This window comes from Calonectris borealis, chromosome 10, assembly GCF_964195595.1.
Source record: "Calonectris borealis chromosome 10, bCalBor7.hap1.2, whole genome shotgun sequence".
Classification (NCBI taxonomy): domain Eukaryota; kingdom Metazoa; phylum Chordata; class Aves; order Procellariiformes; family Procellariidae; genus Calonectris; species Calonectris borealis.
The window spans coordinates 24,733,441-24,751,755 of record NC_134321.1 but is presented as its reverse complement, the minus strand read 5'-3'; the positions used below and the strand labels follow the sequence as shown (position 1 = coordinate 24,751,755).

General features: G+C 41.8%; 1 protein-coding gene across 4 annotated transcripts in view; it reads left to right on the top strand.

Moving 5' to 3' along the window:
- The window catches only part of FGD3 (FYVE, RhoGEF and PH domain containing 3), a 107,307-nt gene that overhangs the window by 62,091 nt on the left and 26,901 nt on the right, over positions 1 to 18,315 (top strand). For all 4 annotated transcript variants that reach the window (XR_012675111.1, XM_075159457.1, XM_075159458.1 and 1 more), the window contains exons 3-9: positions 2,168 to 2,336; positions 3,467 to 4,064; positions 9,064 to 9,153; positions 10,365 to 10,501; positions 12,224 to 12,380; positions 16,304 to 16,442; positions 17,290 to 17,348. Coding sequence is in view for 3 of the 4 variants with exons in the window: in XM_075159457.1 (XP_075015558.1) it covers positions 2,168 to 2,336; positions 3,467 to 4,064; positions 9,064 to 9,153; positions 10,365 to 10,501; positions 12,224 to 12,380; positions 16,304 to 16,442; positions 17,290 to 17,348 (1,349 nt within the window). In the remaining variant the exon portion in view is untranslated. The remainder of the gene's footprint in view (positions 1 to 2,167; positions 2,337 to 3,466; positions 4,065 to 9,063; positions 9,154 to 10,364; positions 10,502 to 12,223; positions 12,381 to 16,303; positions 16,443 to 17,289; positions 17,349 to 18,315) is intronic.

Genomic DNA, 18,315 nt, shown 5'->3' with positions numbered 1-18,315 from the left:
AGATGGCCTTTGAGGATCCCTTCCAACCCAAACTATTCTATGATTCTATGATCTTGTGTGTTTTAAATTTTGCTTCATAAGTAGTGCTTGATAAGGTCAACGGCTTTGCCTCTGTGCAGATGTCTCTGTTTCTCAAAATTATTTCTGTAAATGAAAATTCAGAACTAACAGAAGTGTTTTCCTCCTTCCTCTCCAGTGCAGAGTGTGTTGTCTCAGGTCATTCAGGCGGAGTCCACTAACAGCAAAGACATAAAATGTTTACATGGACAGCAGTGACACCCATTCCTATTAGTGTAAACGCTTTGGCAGTGAACTTCAGCTTTTGAGTGTTGTGGACCAGTCTGAAACCATGAAGGGCCTGATAGGGGATATGGGGTAGGTTCTTGCCTGTCTGCCTGCTGCATTATGCACCTTCTGTAAAGAGCCTAGAGCTTGCCTTTTCTGGCTAGATCAGCCAGGTGGTTGCATGGATACTTTTTATTAGGTTGTTTTGTTTTGTTGGAGAAATGTGTCTGGGCACTCACTGGTCATGCGGCGTGCGAGTGAAAACCTGGTGAACAAAACTTAGAGCTCCACCATCCCATTTATATGCCAGATGATTTTCTTTTCCTGCTTACCTGTTATTCCTGTGTAAGATAGATTTTTGTGGTGGTGTTTCCAAAATTGAACTATAATACCTTTATTTTAAGACAGGAATTCCAGATGTTTTTGGAGACTGGGCAAATCGGTCCTTTTGTATGAAGTGTCCCATTAAAGCTCAAATCCTTAGAAGATTTGAATTTATTCTTTGGTGCTGAAATACACTTAGTAACATAGGTAGTTTAAAATGTGATATATACTCAGAGCTCAAAAACTCTTTGTTACTGACCTCAGACAATGACCATCCATAGCTGGAGCAGGGAGGACATTTAAGGGCTGATGCAGACCTTACAACAGATGCAGAGCCTTCTGCAGGGTAGGGACAACAGGAATTGGCGTTTTGGGTGCATATGCCTCCGTTTAGCCTCCTAAAGAAAGTAACCCTGAAATTATATTCAGAACAGTTGCTAATTAAAGCTCTGTTACAGTGTTGATCACATTATGCTGATGTGCCATATGGACCATTTAAAAATTGGAAATGCTTGAAATAAATTGTTCTTGAAAATGTTTTTAATAAAACACGTATTTAGAGTTTCCTCATTTAATATGTTAGGTCTTTGGATAGTCTAGACCAGAGGGGATGCTTGGCAGCGCCGCTCCAAGTAGCGTGCGCTTTGGGAGTAATTGCGCAGTTGGTTTTCCTGCCTTAGTGTCGGGGCTGCCTATGTGAGGTTGCTTTCACTGTATGAAACTATAACAGCACGTGAACCTGTTGCCATGGGTTACTGCTTGCGTATTTCCAAAACCCTTTACTCTGCAATCGATATAAGGTCTGAATAAATTTTTTAAAATTACATTACATTTAAATTACATTACATTTTTTTTAAATGCTGTATTAAACTTTGTGCCTTTGCCTCCTAGTGAATCCTTAAGCAGAATGTATACGTTCTTACAACGTGTGTTTTATTTATATCGTATATAACTCAATGTAGAGGCAAAAGAGGAAGGAAATTTATGAAGACTACACCACAGAAGAGATGGGGGAGGGAGAATGAAAGGAAGAAAAGCTATTATGTGCTGCCTGTGGCGGTTTTGACCAAGCAAACACAAGGCACTGAAATCCATGGTGGGATACTTTTTTAGTGGTTTGTTTTGGGTTGGGTTGGTTTTTTTGTTTTTTCTTTTTTTCCCAGTGTAAGAGATTCAACAGAGTGCCTGAGTTTTGAAAAGTCATGGGAGGGGAAACTCGTTGGTGTGATTGAGATGGTGAGCACATTTGCAAAAACGAAGTGTGAGCTGTGCATCCTGTTTGGTAACAAGGAAGCGGTAAAGTTCTGCGAGCTGCTCAGTTCGTTAACACGTCTGATACGGCTGTAGAAATACAAAATAGAAGCCCATCATTTTTCTGTAGCATACAGCAGTCTGCTTTGGTGTAAGAAATACTTCGGGACTGCACCTGTGCAATTTATAAAGGCTGGTGAAAGAATGCATACTCCTCATTCTGCATTGAGCACTTGGATTTTGTTCCCAGTTTAGGATAAAGAAGATGGAGATTTATCCTCCCATTTTTTCCCCTCTCTTTTATTAGTACCTCCTAAGCCTGTCCATCTCAAGCCTGGGCAGGAAAGAATTCCTCCTGCACCTTCTCGGCCTTTGCCAGCTGATCCCAAGTCGTCGAGGAGCTTAGCACCTGGAGAGGAAGAAATACCAATATCGGCAGGAGTCAACACGCTCATTGAGAAATTTGAAAGTATTAGGTAAATATGGCTTTGTGAGATCTGCTCTAATCTCTCTGTTCTGCATTTTTAACTTAGAATATAACAGTAGAAAACATTAATTGTAATTGCCACATAGAAACTCTTCTTGGGATGATTTCTACTGGAAGTGCAAAATTTGACACAATGATTTATTAATTTTTTTTTATAAAAGCATGTATTTCAATGACTTTTAGTTTGTAACATACAGTTGTTCTTAAGGAGCTTAAGACCTGCTGAATTTGGTAAGTGTTCTACCAGAAACAAGTAGCCCAGAGTCTGCTTTCAGTAAGTTGACTTGATGTTGGGATTGGTTTTTATATTATAGGAACTTGATTATTGTGATGTAAAAGAATTGAATGTTCTGTCTAAGATTAAATAAATGTCAGACATACTGTTAGCTTGCTTCTTGGAGGCAGAGAGAGTTAAATCGCTATGGTCTGTGAAACAACGTCATGTAGAATAGCGTCTCCTCTGAAACTTTTATGTATAAGAGACATTAAACAGGATAAAATATATGTATTTTGCTATAAAACCACCTTTTACAAACACATGAAAATTCTCTCTGAAGACCAAATCTGCCTGATGGAGCTAAGTGATTTTTTTCATAGCGAGGGAGATGGAGACAGAGACACTGTACTGTGCCTTGGAGTCTGTTATCACCTGGGTGAATCCGGTAAGGTGTCTTTCGAAAAGAAAAAGTAGTGCCTTCTTGTTTTTCAAAAACATCCTCTCTCTGGCGGAAGATACCTTGTGCCAAAGGCTTTGTTCTGTTGAAGAATGTGAGTTCCTGTTTAAACAAACCCACAACCAAATGCTTCTTTTAAAAGATGATTCCTCCCTCCCCAAACCTTCAAACCAGGCTGTTCTTCAAGGCAGTGTGAGGACTATTAAAGGTCCGGGATTCTAGTGGTGCCATTTCAATAAAACTTATGGCTAGGGGTGGTGGGTTTTTATCGGAAATTGTTGGGTCTATATTATCACAGCAACGTGCACACACTTGCCTCCTAGGATTGTCAGAGGGGTGCAAGAAATACAAATGAAATGATAATCAGGCCCTCTCTCTTTTGGGGCACTTTTGAAACCTCTGAGTGTTAATATGAATGACTGTGGAGCTTTCTCTTCACCCACAGGCAACCTGTACATATTCTTCAAAGAAACCAGCTAAATTTAGCTCTTAAGATGGAACCTGGCCTGGACTCATCCAAACAACCGAGCTCATGTGACTGTGACATGGTAGCTTCCAGCGGCTCTTCCACAAATGAAAAAAGTGAACCGGATGAAAACGAGCCAGACGTACCATGCAGCACGGATCTATCTAACACAGACATAATGAAAATTAAAGAGCTAAGCATAGGCGATAACAAAAGCCACGAAGACTGTACTGCTGTGAATGTGAGCAAAGAGCCCTCTGGAGAGCTTGGCAATAAAGACTCAACTGCAGAACTGAACGGTAATGGTAAAATTCCCAACAGAGACAGTGGCATCGACAGTCCTTCTTGTAGCGTGGCAGGGGAGACTTTCCCTAGCGAAGAAGGTGCGGAGCAAAAGAAGCCCAGCGCGGCTGGGAACCCAGGGGAGATGGAACCTGACAAAAAGGGCACCAAACCTTCCTCTGTGGAGCAGAAGAGAGACTCCACGCAGGATGAAGACAGTGACATTGATGAAGGAAGCAGCGAGGAACAAGAGACAGCAGATGTGCCAAAGTTAGAGTATTTGGATGTAAACAAGGTAAGGTAGTTTGTTTGTTACTATTAAGTGGTCTGAAACCAGTTCCTGCCTCTGGCCAGCAATCCCTTGCATCACTTTCATACATTGTTTGGGTTTTTTGTTTGGGTAGTTTTACGTCAAAGGATCATGACAGTCATTATAATTTTCTGCTTGATGCAGGTCTTAACTTGTTCCTGACCTAGATAGTATCTTTTAGAAAGTTCCCAGTCTTGATTTAAAACATTTCATATAAGAGAATCCACCATAGCCAGAGGTGAGTTGTTAAAATTTAAGTGTTTTTGTAGGTAAAGACTCGCACCTTGTGTTTCTTGTTTGGATTTGTCTAGGTTGAACTTCTAGTTGTTAGATCATGTTGTTTTCAGTGGGGCTCCATGCTATGCAGGGGGGTAATTGGATAGTGCATCTTGCAGGGTCAGGGCCTTGCATCCTAGAAGGACATGCTTGGTGGAAATCTCTTCTAACAGTAATCTTTTTGGTTTTTTAGACAAAGCCTGTGCTTCTATTGATGTGACAGCTTTTGAGTGCAAAGAAGTTGTTTTGAGGGTAGTTATATGAAATTACTCTTCAGGAAACTGTAGCTAGAAGAGATTTTCCTTGAATCCTTGAACAGCCAGTCCAGGCTGTTGTGTATTTGCTGCAGCTGTATAAGATTAATGACAGATTCCTTTGATTATCTGTTTATCAAGGCAGTTATTTTTAGAAATAGTGATGATAGAATGGGTTAGATTCTTCCAGAAAAAGAAAACAGAAGATGCTTTGAGCCAAATGGTGCAAAATATTCCACTTTTTGTTTGGTGGGGGTTTTTGTTTGTATTTGGGGGTGTTTTGGGGTTTTTTTTCCTTTTTTCTTTTTTCCCCCTCAGCCAGTTAATATACTGGATTTTTGTTTTTTAAAGAATATGATGACCACTAGCAACTAATGAACTGTAGCTAGTGAACTGTAGCGTTCACACCTCAATGTGTGCAAATCAGATGGTTCTGTGGAAATCACCAAGTATGTCCTGATTTGTGTATGTCAAGAGCTTGTCCCTTGGGAAATGTGGCAGTTAAAACTCATTCAGTAGCTTCTGGGTCAAATCAGCCAATGGCTATTGAAAAGTGATGAAAATTGCGTGCAGGTATGTGGTGTGCAAGAAGTTCTGTCTTTCAGAGCTGACAAGTACCGTTTCAGAGTACAACTAATGCTCTGTGGTGTCCCCTTTTTTTCCAAGAATAGAAGACAGCCTGATGAGGCAAACATACCAACCGGAAGGTATGAAAAAGCCCCAGACCTTCTTTCGCGAGTGCATTGCTTTATGCTGCCGTTCTTCCTGCTGCTTTATCTCAAGCTCAGCCTGGTGTGACTGGACTCGCCCTCCATTCATGCCGCTCAGATGCTGCCTTTGTAGCCTGGGACTCTCCAGTACCTCATTGCCGTGCTGCTGCTTCTGCAAATGCGGCGAATGTCAAACCCGCCAGGTGCTAGAGCAAGGTTAGTCAGGGGGAAGTGGAAAGGACCCAGAAGACTCAGAAGCAGTGAGGGCTGCATGAACCAGGTCTGTTTGGCCAAACCCAACTGCTTTCTGTAGATGGGGAGGATGGGATCTCGTTCGCCTCTCTGCAGTCCCACCTGGCAGTTGGTGTGGATTCAGGAGGAGGAACCTGTCGGCCTGTCCCACCTCCTTGAGAGCCAGGGAGGACACCCTTGCCTTGGCACTGCGTACATTGGACATAACTGCCTGGGCATGGAAGGCTGCGGTGCAGATTGCCTTGGGCTTGCGCAGGAGTAAATCCATGGCATTATGAGTGGGGGGATCCAGCAGGACTGCAGGGTCTGTACTGCCAAAGGAGACCTCTGTCTTTTGTCTTGTATGCAAGAATTCAATGGGGCGGTCGGCAGGAAACATCTTGGTGATGGAGACTCCACTTAACATCTATCTATTAGCATCTATTAACACAACACCTAATGCATCCATTGACATCTGGTATCTCTTCAGTAGTCCACGGGTGAAAGCTTGTTTACATCGGAAATGGGCAGCATCACCACCACGGTGCAAGGCTTCTCACCTGCTGCTGTTGGTTTTCCTTCATGTGTGTGTTTATGCATACATACACACACTGTGAAATACTTTAATTATTTTATATTCATCATATATATGTATGTGCGTGTGTGCAACTGAAATATTATTTAAAAGATTGTTTATTAGTTGCAACATGCCAGCAATAATGCATGAAATTAAAAAATCTTTAATCTGGTAATTACTGTTTGGACTAGCAATGTAATATCAAACCAACTGTGGCAAACCCAAGCAGAAGACTTTACCGTATGATTAGGAAGTACTTTGCTGACAAATACCAATGTTTTGTAAGATGTCAAGAGTTTTGATGGCTGTTTTTTAAGTCTTGTTTCTTAGGTTAAGTATCCGTATAATATGAAATAGTGGTGATAAAACACAGAGTTACGAGGTCATACTTCTCTGTAGCCTGCTTGGTGAATTTATAAAAGAGATCGATCTCTAGAGGAAGATTTTTTTTGTGTTCTTGTGCTGCTCTTCTTCCTGAAGTGCATTTATGTGATGCACTTCAGGTTCTCCCTTGGATTTTGAGTTGATTTCACCTTCAAAAAGGCATTTTTGACACTGACCGAGGTACACTAAGTTAGCTTGGTTTTGCAGCGATGTGGAGGGGGAAGGCTTAGAGATTTGCTGCCTCTTCTGTAGCGTAAGGATTATGCCCTCTTCTGGGGACGCGGCTTGTGAAGCCAATTTGTGTGTTAGGTCTCCACATCATCCTCCTTTAAAGAGTCGCTCTTTAAAACTGAGCTCAAGCTGAGAGTCTGTTCAGCCATTGTTTGGTATTTAAGCAGATGTCAGCAAGTTTTTTGGAAATATAAACTGAGTTGCAGATGGTGAAGGTCAGGAGGTTAAAAAGTGCCTGCGCTATGTAAAGATTTACTTCTGAGAACAAATGTATTTGGTTGGAAATAATTATTTTTCAAATTCTGAATTCAAACAAATCAAAGGATGCTCTTGGTGGCTGGCGTGCCGGCCTGATTACGTCAGTGCCTTTCATTCAGGCGCCTTTCTGCGCCCAGCAAAACTGGCAAATAAATTCTTTCTCAGTGAGAGCTCCTCGTAGTTGCTGGAATTTGAATGGCCAGCAATGCATTTCATTATAAGCTGTAATATGTTGTATTTGCTTGTAACAAGTTCAAAGCTTTGTTGTGCTGTGATTTTTTTTTTTTTCTTTCCCCCTAAATATTAATGTATATCACATGAATGAATGGAGCAGGATGTTGTGTAGCATGTTAGAATAGCTTAAAAGAGTATTTGAGTTTGCTTGAAATAATTTGAGTAGCGGGGCAGGCAGAGTATGTGTCAAAGCTATATTCATGGTGTGGTTGCCTGTCTTCAGGTTTGTGCCTAGAAAGAGAGGGATTGCGTTAAAGGAAGACTGATGCTGTTTCAAATCCAGAAAAGCTATTCACCTTCCTTCATTTAATACTTAATCACGGAACCGTGGGTACTTCATGTTAAGTGGTGCCTCGTTTCATGTAGGGTAACTGTGGGTCTGGTTTGTTTGAATTCATGGCTAGCTTTGAAAAGTCTTTGAGGTCTTTCAGTTGTATTGCAGTTTGCCTGAATGTGGGGGGAGGTCTTTAAATGTTTCTCATCAACTTTGTTTAGAAACAAAACAAGATGATGTTGAAAAAGCTTAAAGAGAGCATTTAATTGACATTTTCTAACAATCTGATGGTAGCCAGCAGGGTTATGTCTAGAAATGCCTGCCACAAATGCTAACGAGTGCAGAGAGATAGGCATTTGGGATAGAAAGTGCTGTTGCTGGTGAGGGGCCCAGATGCTTCCTGAACTGGAAACAGCCCTGCGTGTTTAATAGAATTCAGCTGGACTTTTACTCCATGGATTTGTCCTGACCTTTTGTGAACCTGTATGAAGGTTTAGCATCTGCAGTGACATGTTGTTCGAGGAAGCGGCTCTTGGTCTTGAAGCAGCACCTCGGTAATTTTGATGTTCTTTAGTTTTCCCATGGAAGAAATAGTGAATAATTGCACCCAGTTGATGCTCTCTGTTCCGTTAATCATTTATACATCTCTCTTACCTTCCTCGCAATTGTGTCTTTTTTCCAGATCCAGCCCAGTAAAATTTCCCAGTAAAATTTGATCATTCTTGCTGCCCCTTTTGGATGTTCGTATTCCTGAACTCTAACCAGCCAGCCCTCGGTTCTGGACCCTAGTTTTGGTTTGGTAGTATGTAAGCATGGCATTTAAAGTCTAGACTCTTAAAAAGGTATCTAGAGTTTGTCAGAAGGCTAAAGCCTGTATCGTAGTAATTCAAGTATTTTTAAGCACTTAGAGAGCGAAGAGTCTATGTAGCTTTTGGCTAAACTGTGAATAAAGTTGGTGCTTCATAACTGTATTCAAGTTTTTTAATTAGTCCTTTCTCATTTTATTTTTTTAAATGAGCATAATGAAAGACTTCACTGAGTGACTTGGGTTACATTGCCGAAAATTCTTTCCAGGGAATTGGCCGGTGTTTAAAGCTGCACAAAAACCTTAGAAATATACCATGTGCTGGCCAGGGAGAGAAATCTGTGGCCAAACACGTCTGGCTTCTAGTTTTCTTTTTAGTCACAGAACCTGAATCCAAAAAGGAGAACAGTTGATTTAGAGTCTAGTGCCTTAGTTAGCACATAGACTAGACACATTTACAGATTTGGAGGATGTTTCTCTTTCTTTACAGAAAACCGTAATGAACTGAAGCGATCTCCTGACCAGCCATTGACTGCATTACTAATTGCTCTTTCAGCAAATAGCTTTAAAAATGTCTCTGGAGCAAACCGGTCCTTTGATGAGGGATGCGGAAATGTGTTAACCTCCTTCACTTCAAGCTTCTCTGCTGGCAGGGAATTTGGCCTGCTGAGAAAATGGAAAAGAGAACAGTTGATGAAACTTAGGTTTGTAGGTGCAGATGGATTGTGTTATTTATAACCTTTTTTGCAGTGTACAGAGCCCCAAAAGCTATTCAACATCGCAAATGAACTGCTCCATACGGAAGAAGCATATGTTAAAAGACTCCATCTGTTGGACCAGGTAATTCAATTTTGAATAAACTCTGCTTTCTTTTCTATGAGTAGCAATGGTCTCCTGTTCATCCCGTAACCTATAGCCCAATAGTGTGAAAACGCTGTTTATAGGTGGGAAATGGAGTTTGCTTGCCAGGCTGCGTGCCGTGGGTCCCAGAGGTGAGCTTTTGGCAAGTGGGTTCCCTGGGCTGGAACCCAAGGGTTAGGATGTCAGCAGCAGCCCAAGATACAGACACCATCAGCATTCGGTTCCTCCCTGAGTGTACGTGGAGAGGAAATCACAGGGACGCTGAGAAATGATGAAATCCGTGATTGCTCTGTAATGTGGAAGAGGTTTGAGTTTTACTAAAATCAGGCCACGTGGGCCAGCCCCATGCTCACAGCGAATTATTTTTTTTTACCCACTGTGTTTCGTAATTGTTGTCCCCATCATACGCACGGGGATAAAGTAAAACTGATGTGATGAGTCTGAACTTTCCTCCACATAAACATTGAGGTGAGTCTACACGTTCAGGCATTTCTATAATTATCTCAAGCAGAAAAAAACATGGATCTGCAGAAAAGAAGTGAAAATGAGGGTGAGTCATGTTGCTAACAAAGTGCTTTTTAAAAATGAGGGGAAAAAAAAGAGAAGGAAAAAAAAAAAAGAGAAAAGAAAATTGTCACCTTGCTAGAAATCTTGTTAGAAGCCGTAACTTGCAGAGCCCTCTACCCTCTGACTCTAGGAGGACCTCTGTGGAAGACTTTCCAGTGTTTGCTTTGGATGAGTAGAGACTGTTTCAAGACCTTAGAAACCTAGGGAGTGTCTTTCCCTTTTGTTCAGTACAGTGTAATTTTTCCCACAGAGAAACAAAATAATCACATTTATTTTGCTTCCTGTAAACAGGAGTAAGTGTTCTTCAGGGACTGGTTGTTCTTTGCAACTTGCACTCCCAAATACGAGATGTCTGTTCTTCTCAGTAGTTTCAATCTTTTTTGACTTACCCCTCAGATTTTTCTAATTTAGGTCTATGGCCCACAGTCATAAATCTATCCCTAATTGACAGTGAGCTTACGTTTTGTGAACCTCCCGAAAGACCCCAAGGACTGACTACCAGAAGTCAAAAATTGTAGCTCTGTTCTAAGGCGGTCAGCTTTGTAATACTGCAATCTAAAGCCAGTGTGTCTAGGATTGTTTTTTGTAAATGTGTATTGGTACTGTCTTGTTGTCTCATGCAGGTTTTTTGCACTAAGTTGTCAGAAGCAGGTATTTCATCTGAGGTGATAACGGGCATCTTTTCAAATATTTCTTCCATCTATTGTTTCCATGGACAATTTCTTCTTCCTGAGCTCAAAACAAGAATTACACAAGAATGGTGGGTGACTGTCATTACAATTATTTTACAAATATGTTTTCAAGAAACTATAGCAACCATAAGGCCTAGTCTAATTCCAAATTTTTTAATTGTTTAATGCGGTATTTCTCTTGTTATTTAATACATTAGTATGGCGTCTCTTAAGCATTTCTCAATACAGGAATAGACCTGAGCACTCAAAATTTCTAGACTACATTGTGAGAATTTTTTCAGTTCAAAGTATTGCCAGAGCTGTTTTCCTTAGTGTATTTCCACTTTCCTATTACTGCAGTACTATGAAATTGCAATACTAGGAAGGAAGGAAATTGCTTATTTTGGCCCCATTGATGAAGTATTTTGGCCCCACTGTGACGTATTAAAAAAACAGTTACTTCTTGAAGAAGGAAAATGCATCATCATGTCACAGTCTAGACTTTGCATGCCATGTTGGAGACTTCATGAGAAACACCTATTTTATATTTTCTTTAATGAATTTTGTAATGGTTATACAAAATTTAATTTAATGTTAAAATTAGCATTATAGCAGCAAACCAATGGGAAATCTGGACAGATAAGATAAATGACTTCATATCTATAAATCTACTTATGTCTGTTATGCAACCACTTCTGTTGTTGAGCACCACAGCATTGCACAAGTTTTTGCCCCAGAATTTGTTGGCCTTCTGTTCTAGGAGATAATAAATATTGTTGGTTACAGTGTATATGTACTTTCTTTAAGGAAATAGATGTGGGTTGTTTTTTTTTTTCCAATGAGTATTAATGGTCAAACACCAATTAAAATTTGGCAACTGCAGTAAGTTGTAGATGATGCAGAAATGCAGGGCCAGGAAGAAAGGTTAATTGTAAGGTAGATCTAGGAAACTTGATTGCAGAGTGTCTTGCAGCGGAAGGTGCAGATAACGCTGACACTGCGCCTTTCCAAGTACCCTAAATGATGAAGACGAGACTGGAGTTCACATCTGTCTTGGCCGAGTCCAGTCTTCACATAGTTCGTCAATGACCAGAAGGAATAAATGAGTCTCAGCACCTTTGCACCTGACGTGCACTTACAGGGACAGCTGTAATAAAAGGGGAGGAAAACTGGAGAGTCTGGAAGTCAGAAGAGGACAGAAGCTTGTTAAACGGCTAAAGGGGGTCTAGTGCGGTCAGACTGCAAGTCGCGAGTTCAGCGGGAGATAAAAGCTGGGGGAAAAATGGCTGGCGCTCTGCCTGGCCGTAAATTCGGAGGAGACAAAGATGTGTGGCTACCGCTGCTCCCAGGCTGGGGGGGTCTCTAGGCGAACGTGTGTCTGGCCCCCAGCTGGGACTACCCAGCTGAACTGAGCAATCTCTTTGCATTAAAACCTCTTCAGATGTTTGGCTATGGTGGAGAAGATGATTTTTAAAAAGTAAAAGTTTCCACAAGATTTTGTGCTGGACAGCAGAGATATATAGATGTTTCTTTACAATGCGTAGTCAGTTTGAATCTGATCTTCACTTAAGAGAGTGATGGCGGGGGCAGAAATATCATCCTTTGTACATCTAGATTAATGTTGAAGATTTCACTTAGGGTACCGTGTAGATTACTTTAAACTAAACTTAGCCTGAAATATCTTGAAGGCATATGTGTGCAAGTGCTTTTGCATGTGGGAGACAACTGTGAAAGTCTTACAGTTGTGTTTTCTCTCTGAAGATAGTATTGATTTCCAGAGATTTGGGTACTTACCTGTCTCTCTCCCATAGGAACGTCAACCCACGGCTAGGAGATATCCTACAGAAACTTGCTCCTTTTCTGAAGATGTACGGAGAATATGTAAAGAACTTCGACAGGGCAATGGACATGGTGAACACATGTATGCAGAGGTCCTCTCCATTCAAAGATGTTGTTCAGAACATACAGGTATGTTGTTAATTGGTATAACATGGCTTGGAGATCCTCATTTATTTGTGTGAGTTTATTTTTTTTCCAGTGCATGACACACTGTGTTTAGCTACAAGGTAATACTGCTCTAATACTAAAAATAGGCAATTTTAGTGGCAATCCTTTCTTTTTTGCTGTGTGACACAGATTTTTCACATAGGTAGCTTTTTCTCCACTCACGTATTTAAGAGGCATTATCGGAAGCCACAAAATGAAACTTCACCATTGGCCCAGTAATTTGACTGCAAACATGTCCATTTATAAACTCTTTTTGATTTATCTTCCTCATTACTAATTTTAATTGCTTTTTAATAAATACGTTTTCATTCTGAGGTGGGTGTGTTTGAATTTGGGCATGTCACTGGCAGCATCTGCTGTTGGTCTGATTTTTGTGAGGGTCACAAAGTGGCATGCGGCTCTTGGGGATCACAGCTGTGCAGGAGGACACTTAGCATGGATTTTCATGTGTTTTCTCTAATTATACAAAAAGCTGGGGGGGGAGGGCAGGAAGAGCTCTGCTTATGCTGGCGTATCCGTAAAACCTCCCTCTCCCCCTCAGGCCCTGGGCCAGCTAAGGGATGCAGCAGGGTCCAGCACGCTTGCAAGCATCCCTCCGCCGGTGCGGGGAAAGCGGATACCGTCCTTTGGGAGGGGAGGGCTGGCAGGGAGCGGGTTAAGCTGAGGAGGGAGCACAGCTGCCTGCCCTAAATGGGAGGATTGTGGCTGGGCCAGCTGTCGGGAATCAAGTAATCCCCCAGCAAGCTGGGAGAGGAGAGGCCCTGTGCGGAGGGTCAGAGCTGCCGGCCGGTGACTCAGACAGAGGCTTGGAGAAGCAGGAACTGGGGAAGGTCTTCTCCTACCAGGCTGTCACTCCACATGGCCTTCTCTTAACCTTTTTCTGTCGGAACCCAGCCTGCTCTCACCGAGGTTCTTACAGCAAGCACTGTAAAAAAAAAAAGCGGACAGGCGTTTTGCTGTCTTCAGTTTGTGCCAAGCCGCTGGCATGGCTTTCTGAAGTGTAAATCAGTTTGTGACTGTTTTCCCTACAGCACAGGCATCTGCCCACCCTAAAATTCATCTGTCTCTTCTCACCACCGAGCCACCAACACAAATGATTTGTGTTAGCTGTCAGTCTGCAAAATTGATCTGCAGCAGTCCAAGACCATGAGTATTTCTGCTGTTGCTTGAGCAAAACTTTGACAGACAATATGAATGCAAGCAATGCGTATAGGAGATGCAATTCTGAAGCCTACTGATGACAGTATTTCAACTGTAGGTTATTTTAGCGGCAACATCACAGCACCTTTTGCTTCTGTCAATGACCGTAGCTGCAGGAGGCAAAGATTTGACCCAGAATACTTAGTCCACTCATCTGACCTATCTCTGTGCTATCACAAGCCACAGTTACTTTTCAAAACACCACTTGAAGTCTGTTGTGATCCTGCAGTAACACACTGTCCACCTAAGCTGTCAATAGAATAGTTATACAGCTTAAGGCATTAACAATTGTTAATTATGCTAAACTAGGGAAAACAGAGAACAAAAATCAAATAGTACTTAAAAGTGAATGACTGTGACTTACCAAGTTTACTTTAGCTGACCTTGAAGATAAACATACTTTCTATTCGGTTCACATCCACCTACTGGGGCCAAAATGTGATAGCTGGTGAGGTTATTAGGACTTTTCTTTCGTCAACTTTCTCCTTATGCCATCACATCAGTACTTTTTAATATATATTTCTGTGTTTTGGATTGTCACATGAATTAAACACAGAATAAACATCCTTCCTCTAGTAAAGTCATTTGAATTGCAGGGTAAACTCTGTAAACTTTTAAAAATTGCATAGCATTAAACTTTTCCTATTTGGAACAGTTTATTTTGTCACTGCTGACTTTTTAGAGAGGATACACTTGGCATGTGAATACAACTGACGTGAGCCTTGAAGTGACTTCCTCCTCTGCTTCCCTATTGCTGTTCAGTGTTAAGGTTCATCCTATTGCAGGAATAAAAAGACAATGGAGAAGGTTATAGTAAGTGGATTTGGGAATATAAACCAAGCGCTAATATGCAGTAATGCAGTTCTGTGCCCCTTTTAGTTCTTCCCGGAATCCCTGATTCTTTCCATCCCAGTTGTATTTTCTGGGAAACGTGGTACTGTAAAACTCTGAGACATAATAAATTCACTTCATCTCCTATAAACAGAAATATTATTCACCTTGCTACACAGCGACAAGATATTTTTAAAAGCAAATTTACATCTTTGAATATCTGGAAAGATAGCTAATATTTTTCTATCAGACATTCATCTCATTATCTCCAGGCTTTGCTTTGAAAATCCGGTGAGTCAGCAGTGTGTTGTGGGTTGTAATATTTATGAGGAAAATTGCAAATACCTGAAACAAAGCACCTTTCTCTGAGAAAAGTGTACTGTAATTAATGTGGTTGTTGAGCGGTTGCTTACACTAGAACAGACCAAGACGTGGCATTAGTGAGCTGACGTAAAAATAATGCTATGGAGAAGAGCGTGTCTGTGTATATATGTGGTGAACGTGCTGATGTGGGATTCAGGAGTCGGATTACATCGCTAACAGAAACTTCCTGTGTGCTTTAAAACAAGTTACTTATTCTTACTGTGTTTCTTATTTCTCCTCCCCTCTTTTAAATAGAAATATCCCTTCACTTCATAGGGATCCTATGAAAATAAGTACACTGCGACACTCAGTACCATTGCCAGCAGAGCATGGGTAATGCTCGGGTAATGTTTCGTGTAATTGGTCTCAAACCCATCCCCCTTCTTGGTCAAGTAAAAAAAAGAGGAGGATTTGAGGCAGCTCCTTCTTCAGAGGTGGTGTGTCAGCAGTGTATCTGCTGCTTGTACAGTAAGCTCTAGCAAGCAATATATCCCCGTGGAGTTCCTGATTTTATATATTCTTTGGGGGGAAAAATGCTGCAGAGGGCCATGGATGGGAAGAGCTTTTCTGAGCCTGTGAAGAAACACGCAAAATCTAAAAGAAGATTGTTGCATATCTGCAGAAAATGCTAGACATGGGACAAAGGTTCACGTGAAACCTGTCAGCTCTGGTATCTGCTGGAGGGTGGGAAGGCTCTGCAGAGGGACCTGGACAGGCTGGATCGATGGGCCGAGGCCAACTGTATGAGGTTCAACAAGGCCAAGTGCCGGGTCCTGCACTTCGGCCACAACAACCCCAGGCAACGCTGCAGGCTTGGGGAAGAGTGGCTGGAAAGTGCCCGGAGGAAAAGGACCCGGGGGTGCTGGCTGACAGCCGGCTGAACATGAGCCGGCAGTGTGCCCAGGTGGCCAAGAAGGCCAACGGCATCCTGGCCTGTATCAGAACTGGTGTGGCCAGCAGGAGCAGGGAGGTGATCGTGCCCCTGTACTCGGCACTGGTGAGGCTGCACCTCGAATCCTGTGTTCAGTTCTGGGCCCCTCACTACAAGAAGGACATGGAGGTGCTGGAGCGTGTCCAGAGAAGGGCAACGAAGCTGGTGAAGGGCCTGGAGCACAAGTCTGATGGGGAGCGGCTGAGGGAACTGGGGGTGTTCAGCCTGGAGAAGAGGAGGCTGAGGGGAGACTTTCAGGGGTTGTCAAGCCTTGGAACAGGCTGTCCAGGGAAGTGCTTGAGTCACCATCCCTGGAGGCATTTACAAGACCTGTAGATGTGGTGCTTAGGGACATGGTTGAGTGGTGGACTTGGCAGTGTTAGGTTAACAGTTGGACTTGATGATCTGAAAGGTCTTTTCCAACCTAAATGAGTCTATGATAGCTTGGTAAGTTGTTTTACACTCCTCTAACTGTATGTGAATGGTCATTTTTCATTGCTGTTTAACACCAAAGGCAGGAACAAAACCAAACCCTTCTGTGCTTGTTTTCTCTCTACAGAAACAGGAGGTGTGTGGAAACCTGACATTACAGCATCATATGCTTGAACCAGTGCAAAGGATTCCTCGTTATGAGCTTCTCTTAAAGGACTATTTAAAGAAACTTCCAGAAGAGTCTCCAGACAGGAAAGATGCTGAAAGTACATGTAAACTCCTCTCTGTCTAATGAGCACAGTAAAATCTTGGAGAGTTTTTTCTTCACACAGATACTTTCAGCTAGAGCTATGGTAGAAATGGAGTTTTGAATTAATCAAATTATTGCCAAACATAGCACAAGGGGATTTTGAATGCTCTTAGAGTAGAGAGGAAAAGGGTTGATACGTCAGCTCTAGGAATGAAGGGAGCTTTGGCAAATAAACAATGACAAAATATTGAAGTGTTTAATGGTAGAACATGGGGCATTTTTATTTAATCCATTGTATGGCCGAGGACAAATACAGGAGGACATCCTTGCAATAGCTGGAGGAAGAAAATAAGAATGGTCTTAAATGTATATGCTTGCCTGGGAAAGCAGGTTAGATTCTGTTAACACAAAGAAACAGGAGAAATGGACTTCTGTTGGTTTCTAGGAGTTTGTGATCTTGAACAAAACAGGATTCACGTTACCATGTAAGCACAAAAGCCCTGTGTTAGGAAAACACTCTTAAAAACACGCTTGTAAAGACTTAAGTGAGACTTAAGTTAACTTTTAGTAGGTTGATTCCTAGGTGATTTTTTTTGTCACTGTGTGCTTTGGCTCACCTAGACTATAGGAGAGAAAGATTAAACATTTAGATGCACGTGGACCAGCTGAACATGCAGAATTGATTGTGTATATAACTGCTTATAAGTGTTCCTTTTACTTTATGGAAGGAAAAAATACAGTCCGTGCTTTTGCAACAGCAATTTTGCAGGAAAAACACTAATCAGGGAGGTGAAAAAAAACCCCAAGGTGCTATTAACAGATACAATCTGGAGAATGCATAACTGTTGCTACCTTTATTGCAGAGTCACTGGAGCTGATATCTACAGCAGCGAACCATTCGAACGCAGCCATCCGAAAGATGGTGAGTAGAAATTGCATAACGGAGTCGCAATCTGGCTGAAACACTTGGTTGAACCAACAGTCCCCCATTGCAATAGGCTCAGTAAAGTAGGCTGGGGAGAATTTCCAAGTACAGTGAGTCAGGCTTTAAACATCAGTTGGATATCTGAGTTCTCTTTATCATAAATGATCCTATTGCGGTTACCATGCGTTGTTGGGCCTAAATTTCACTTTCCTTGTTCTTAGGGACCCAATGTGTTGAAAAAGGAGGTCTTCATAAAACTCATTATTTGCTTTTCGTTGAAAAATGTTGAAAGTATTCCAGTTACGTCCATTCATAAGGTGTCCTGTTCGCACTTTTTTTTAGTCCTACAACTCTTCACCAGACTGCGGGTTGTTTTGGTTTGATTTTGGCTCATCTTAAATGCACAGAGTGTGCATTTAGTGTGTGTCAGTAGCTTTGGTAAGCTATACTTCTAAAGCTGGGCAGTGTGAGACCATGGAGATTTTGAACGTTAGCACGTGCTTTACGTACAGAACAGCTAGTGCATTACCATTAAAGTAAATGGACTTTATAGTTAGAGATGTTATCCCTTATATGCGCCCAAGTGCCTCAGGAACTTTTGTATCTAATAGATCTGAAATGCTGCGTATCTGGCTTAACACTGACCATTTGTGGGTACAAGATTTACGTCCCCTTCCATATCAGACTCTTACTTCCTTCTCCCAGCCGGCGGGGACACCATGAGACCACGTTTCCTGTGGCTGCTATGGGGAAGTAACCAGCTGATGTCTGTGTATTTTCAGTGTGTCTGACTTCTGAAACCATCTATTTCTATTTGAGTCTAGCGTGCTCTCTTCCTAAGGATATATTTCAGTGGAAATTTTTCTGGTTTGGGGCCTTGAACAACTATTTTGCTGGGGACTGTGTACAGTATCTCCAAAGACAGCAGGAATATGAAGCCACCAGCTAGTCACTTTCTGTGTTG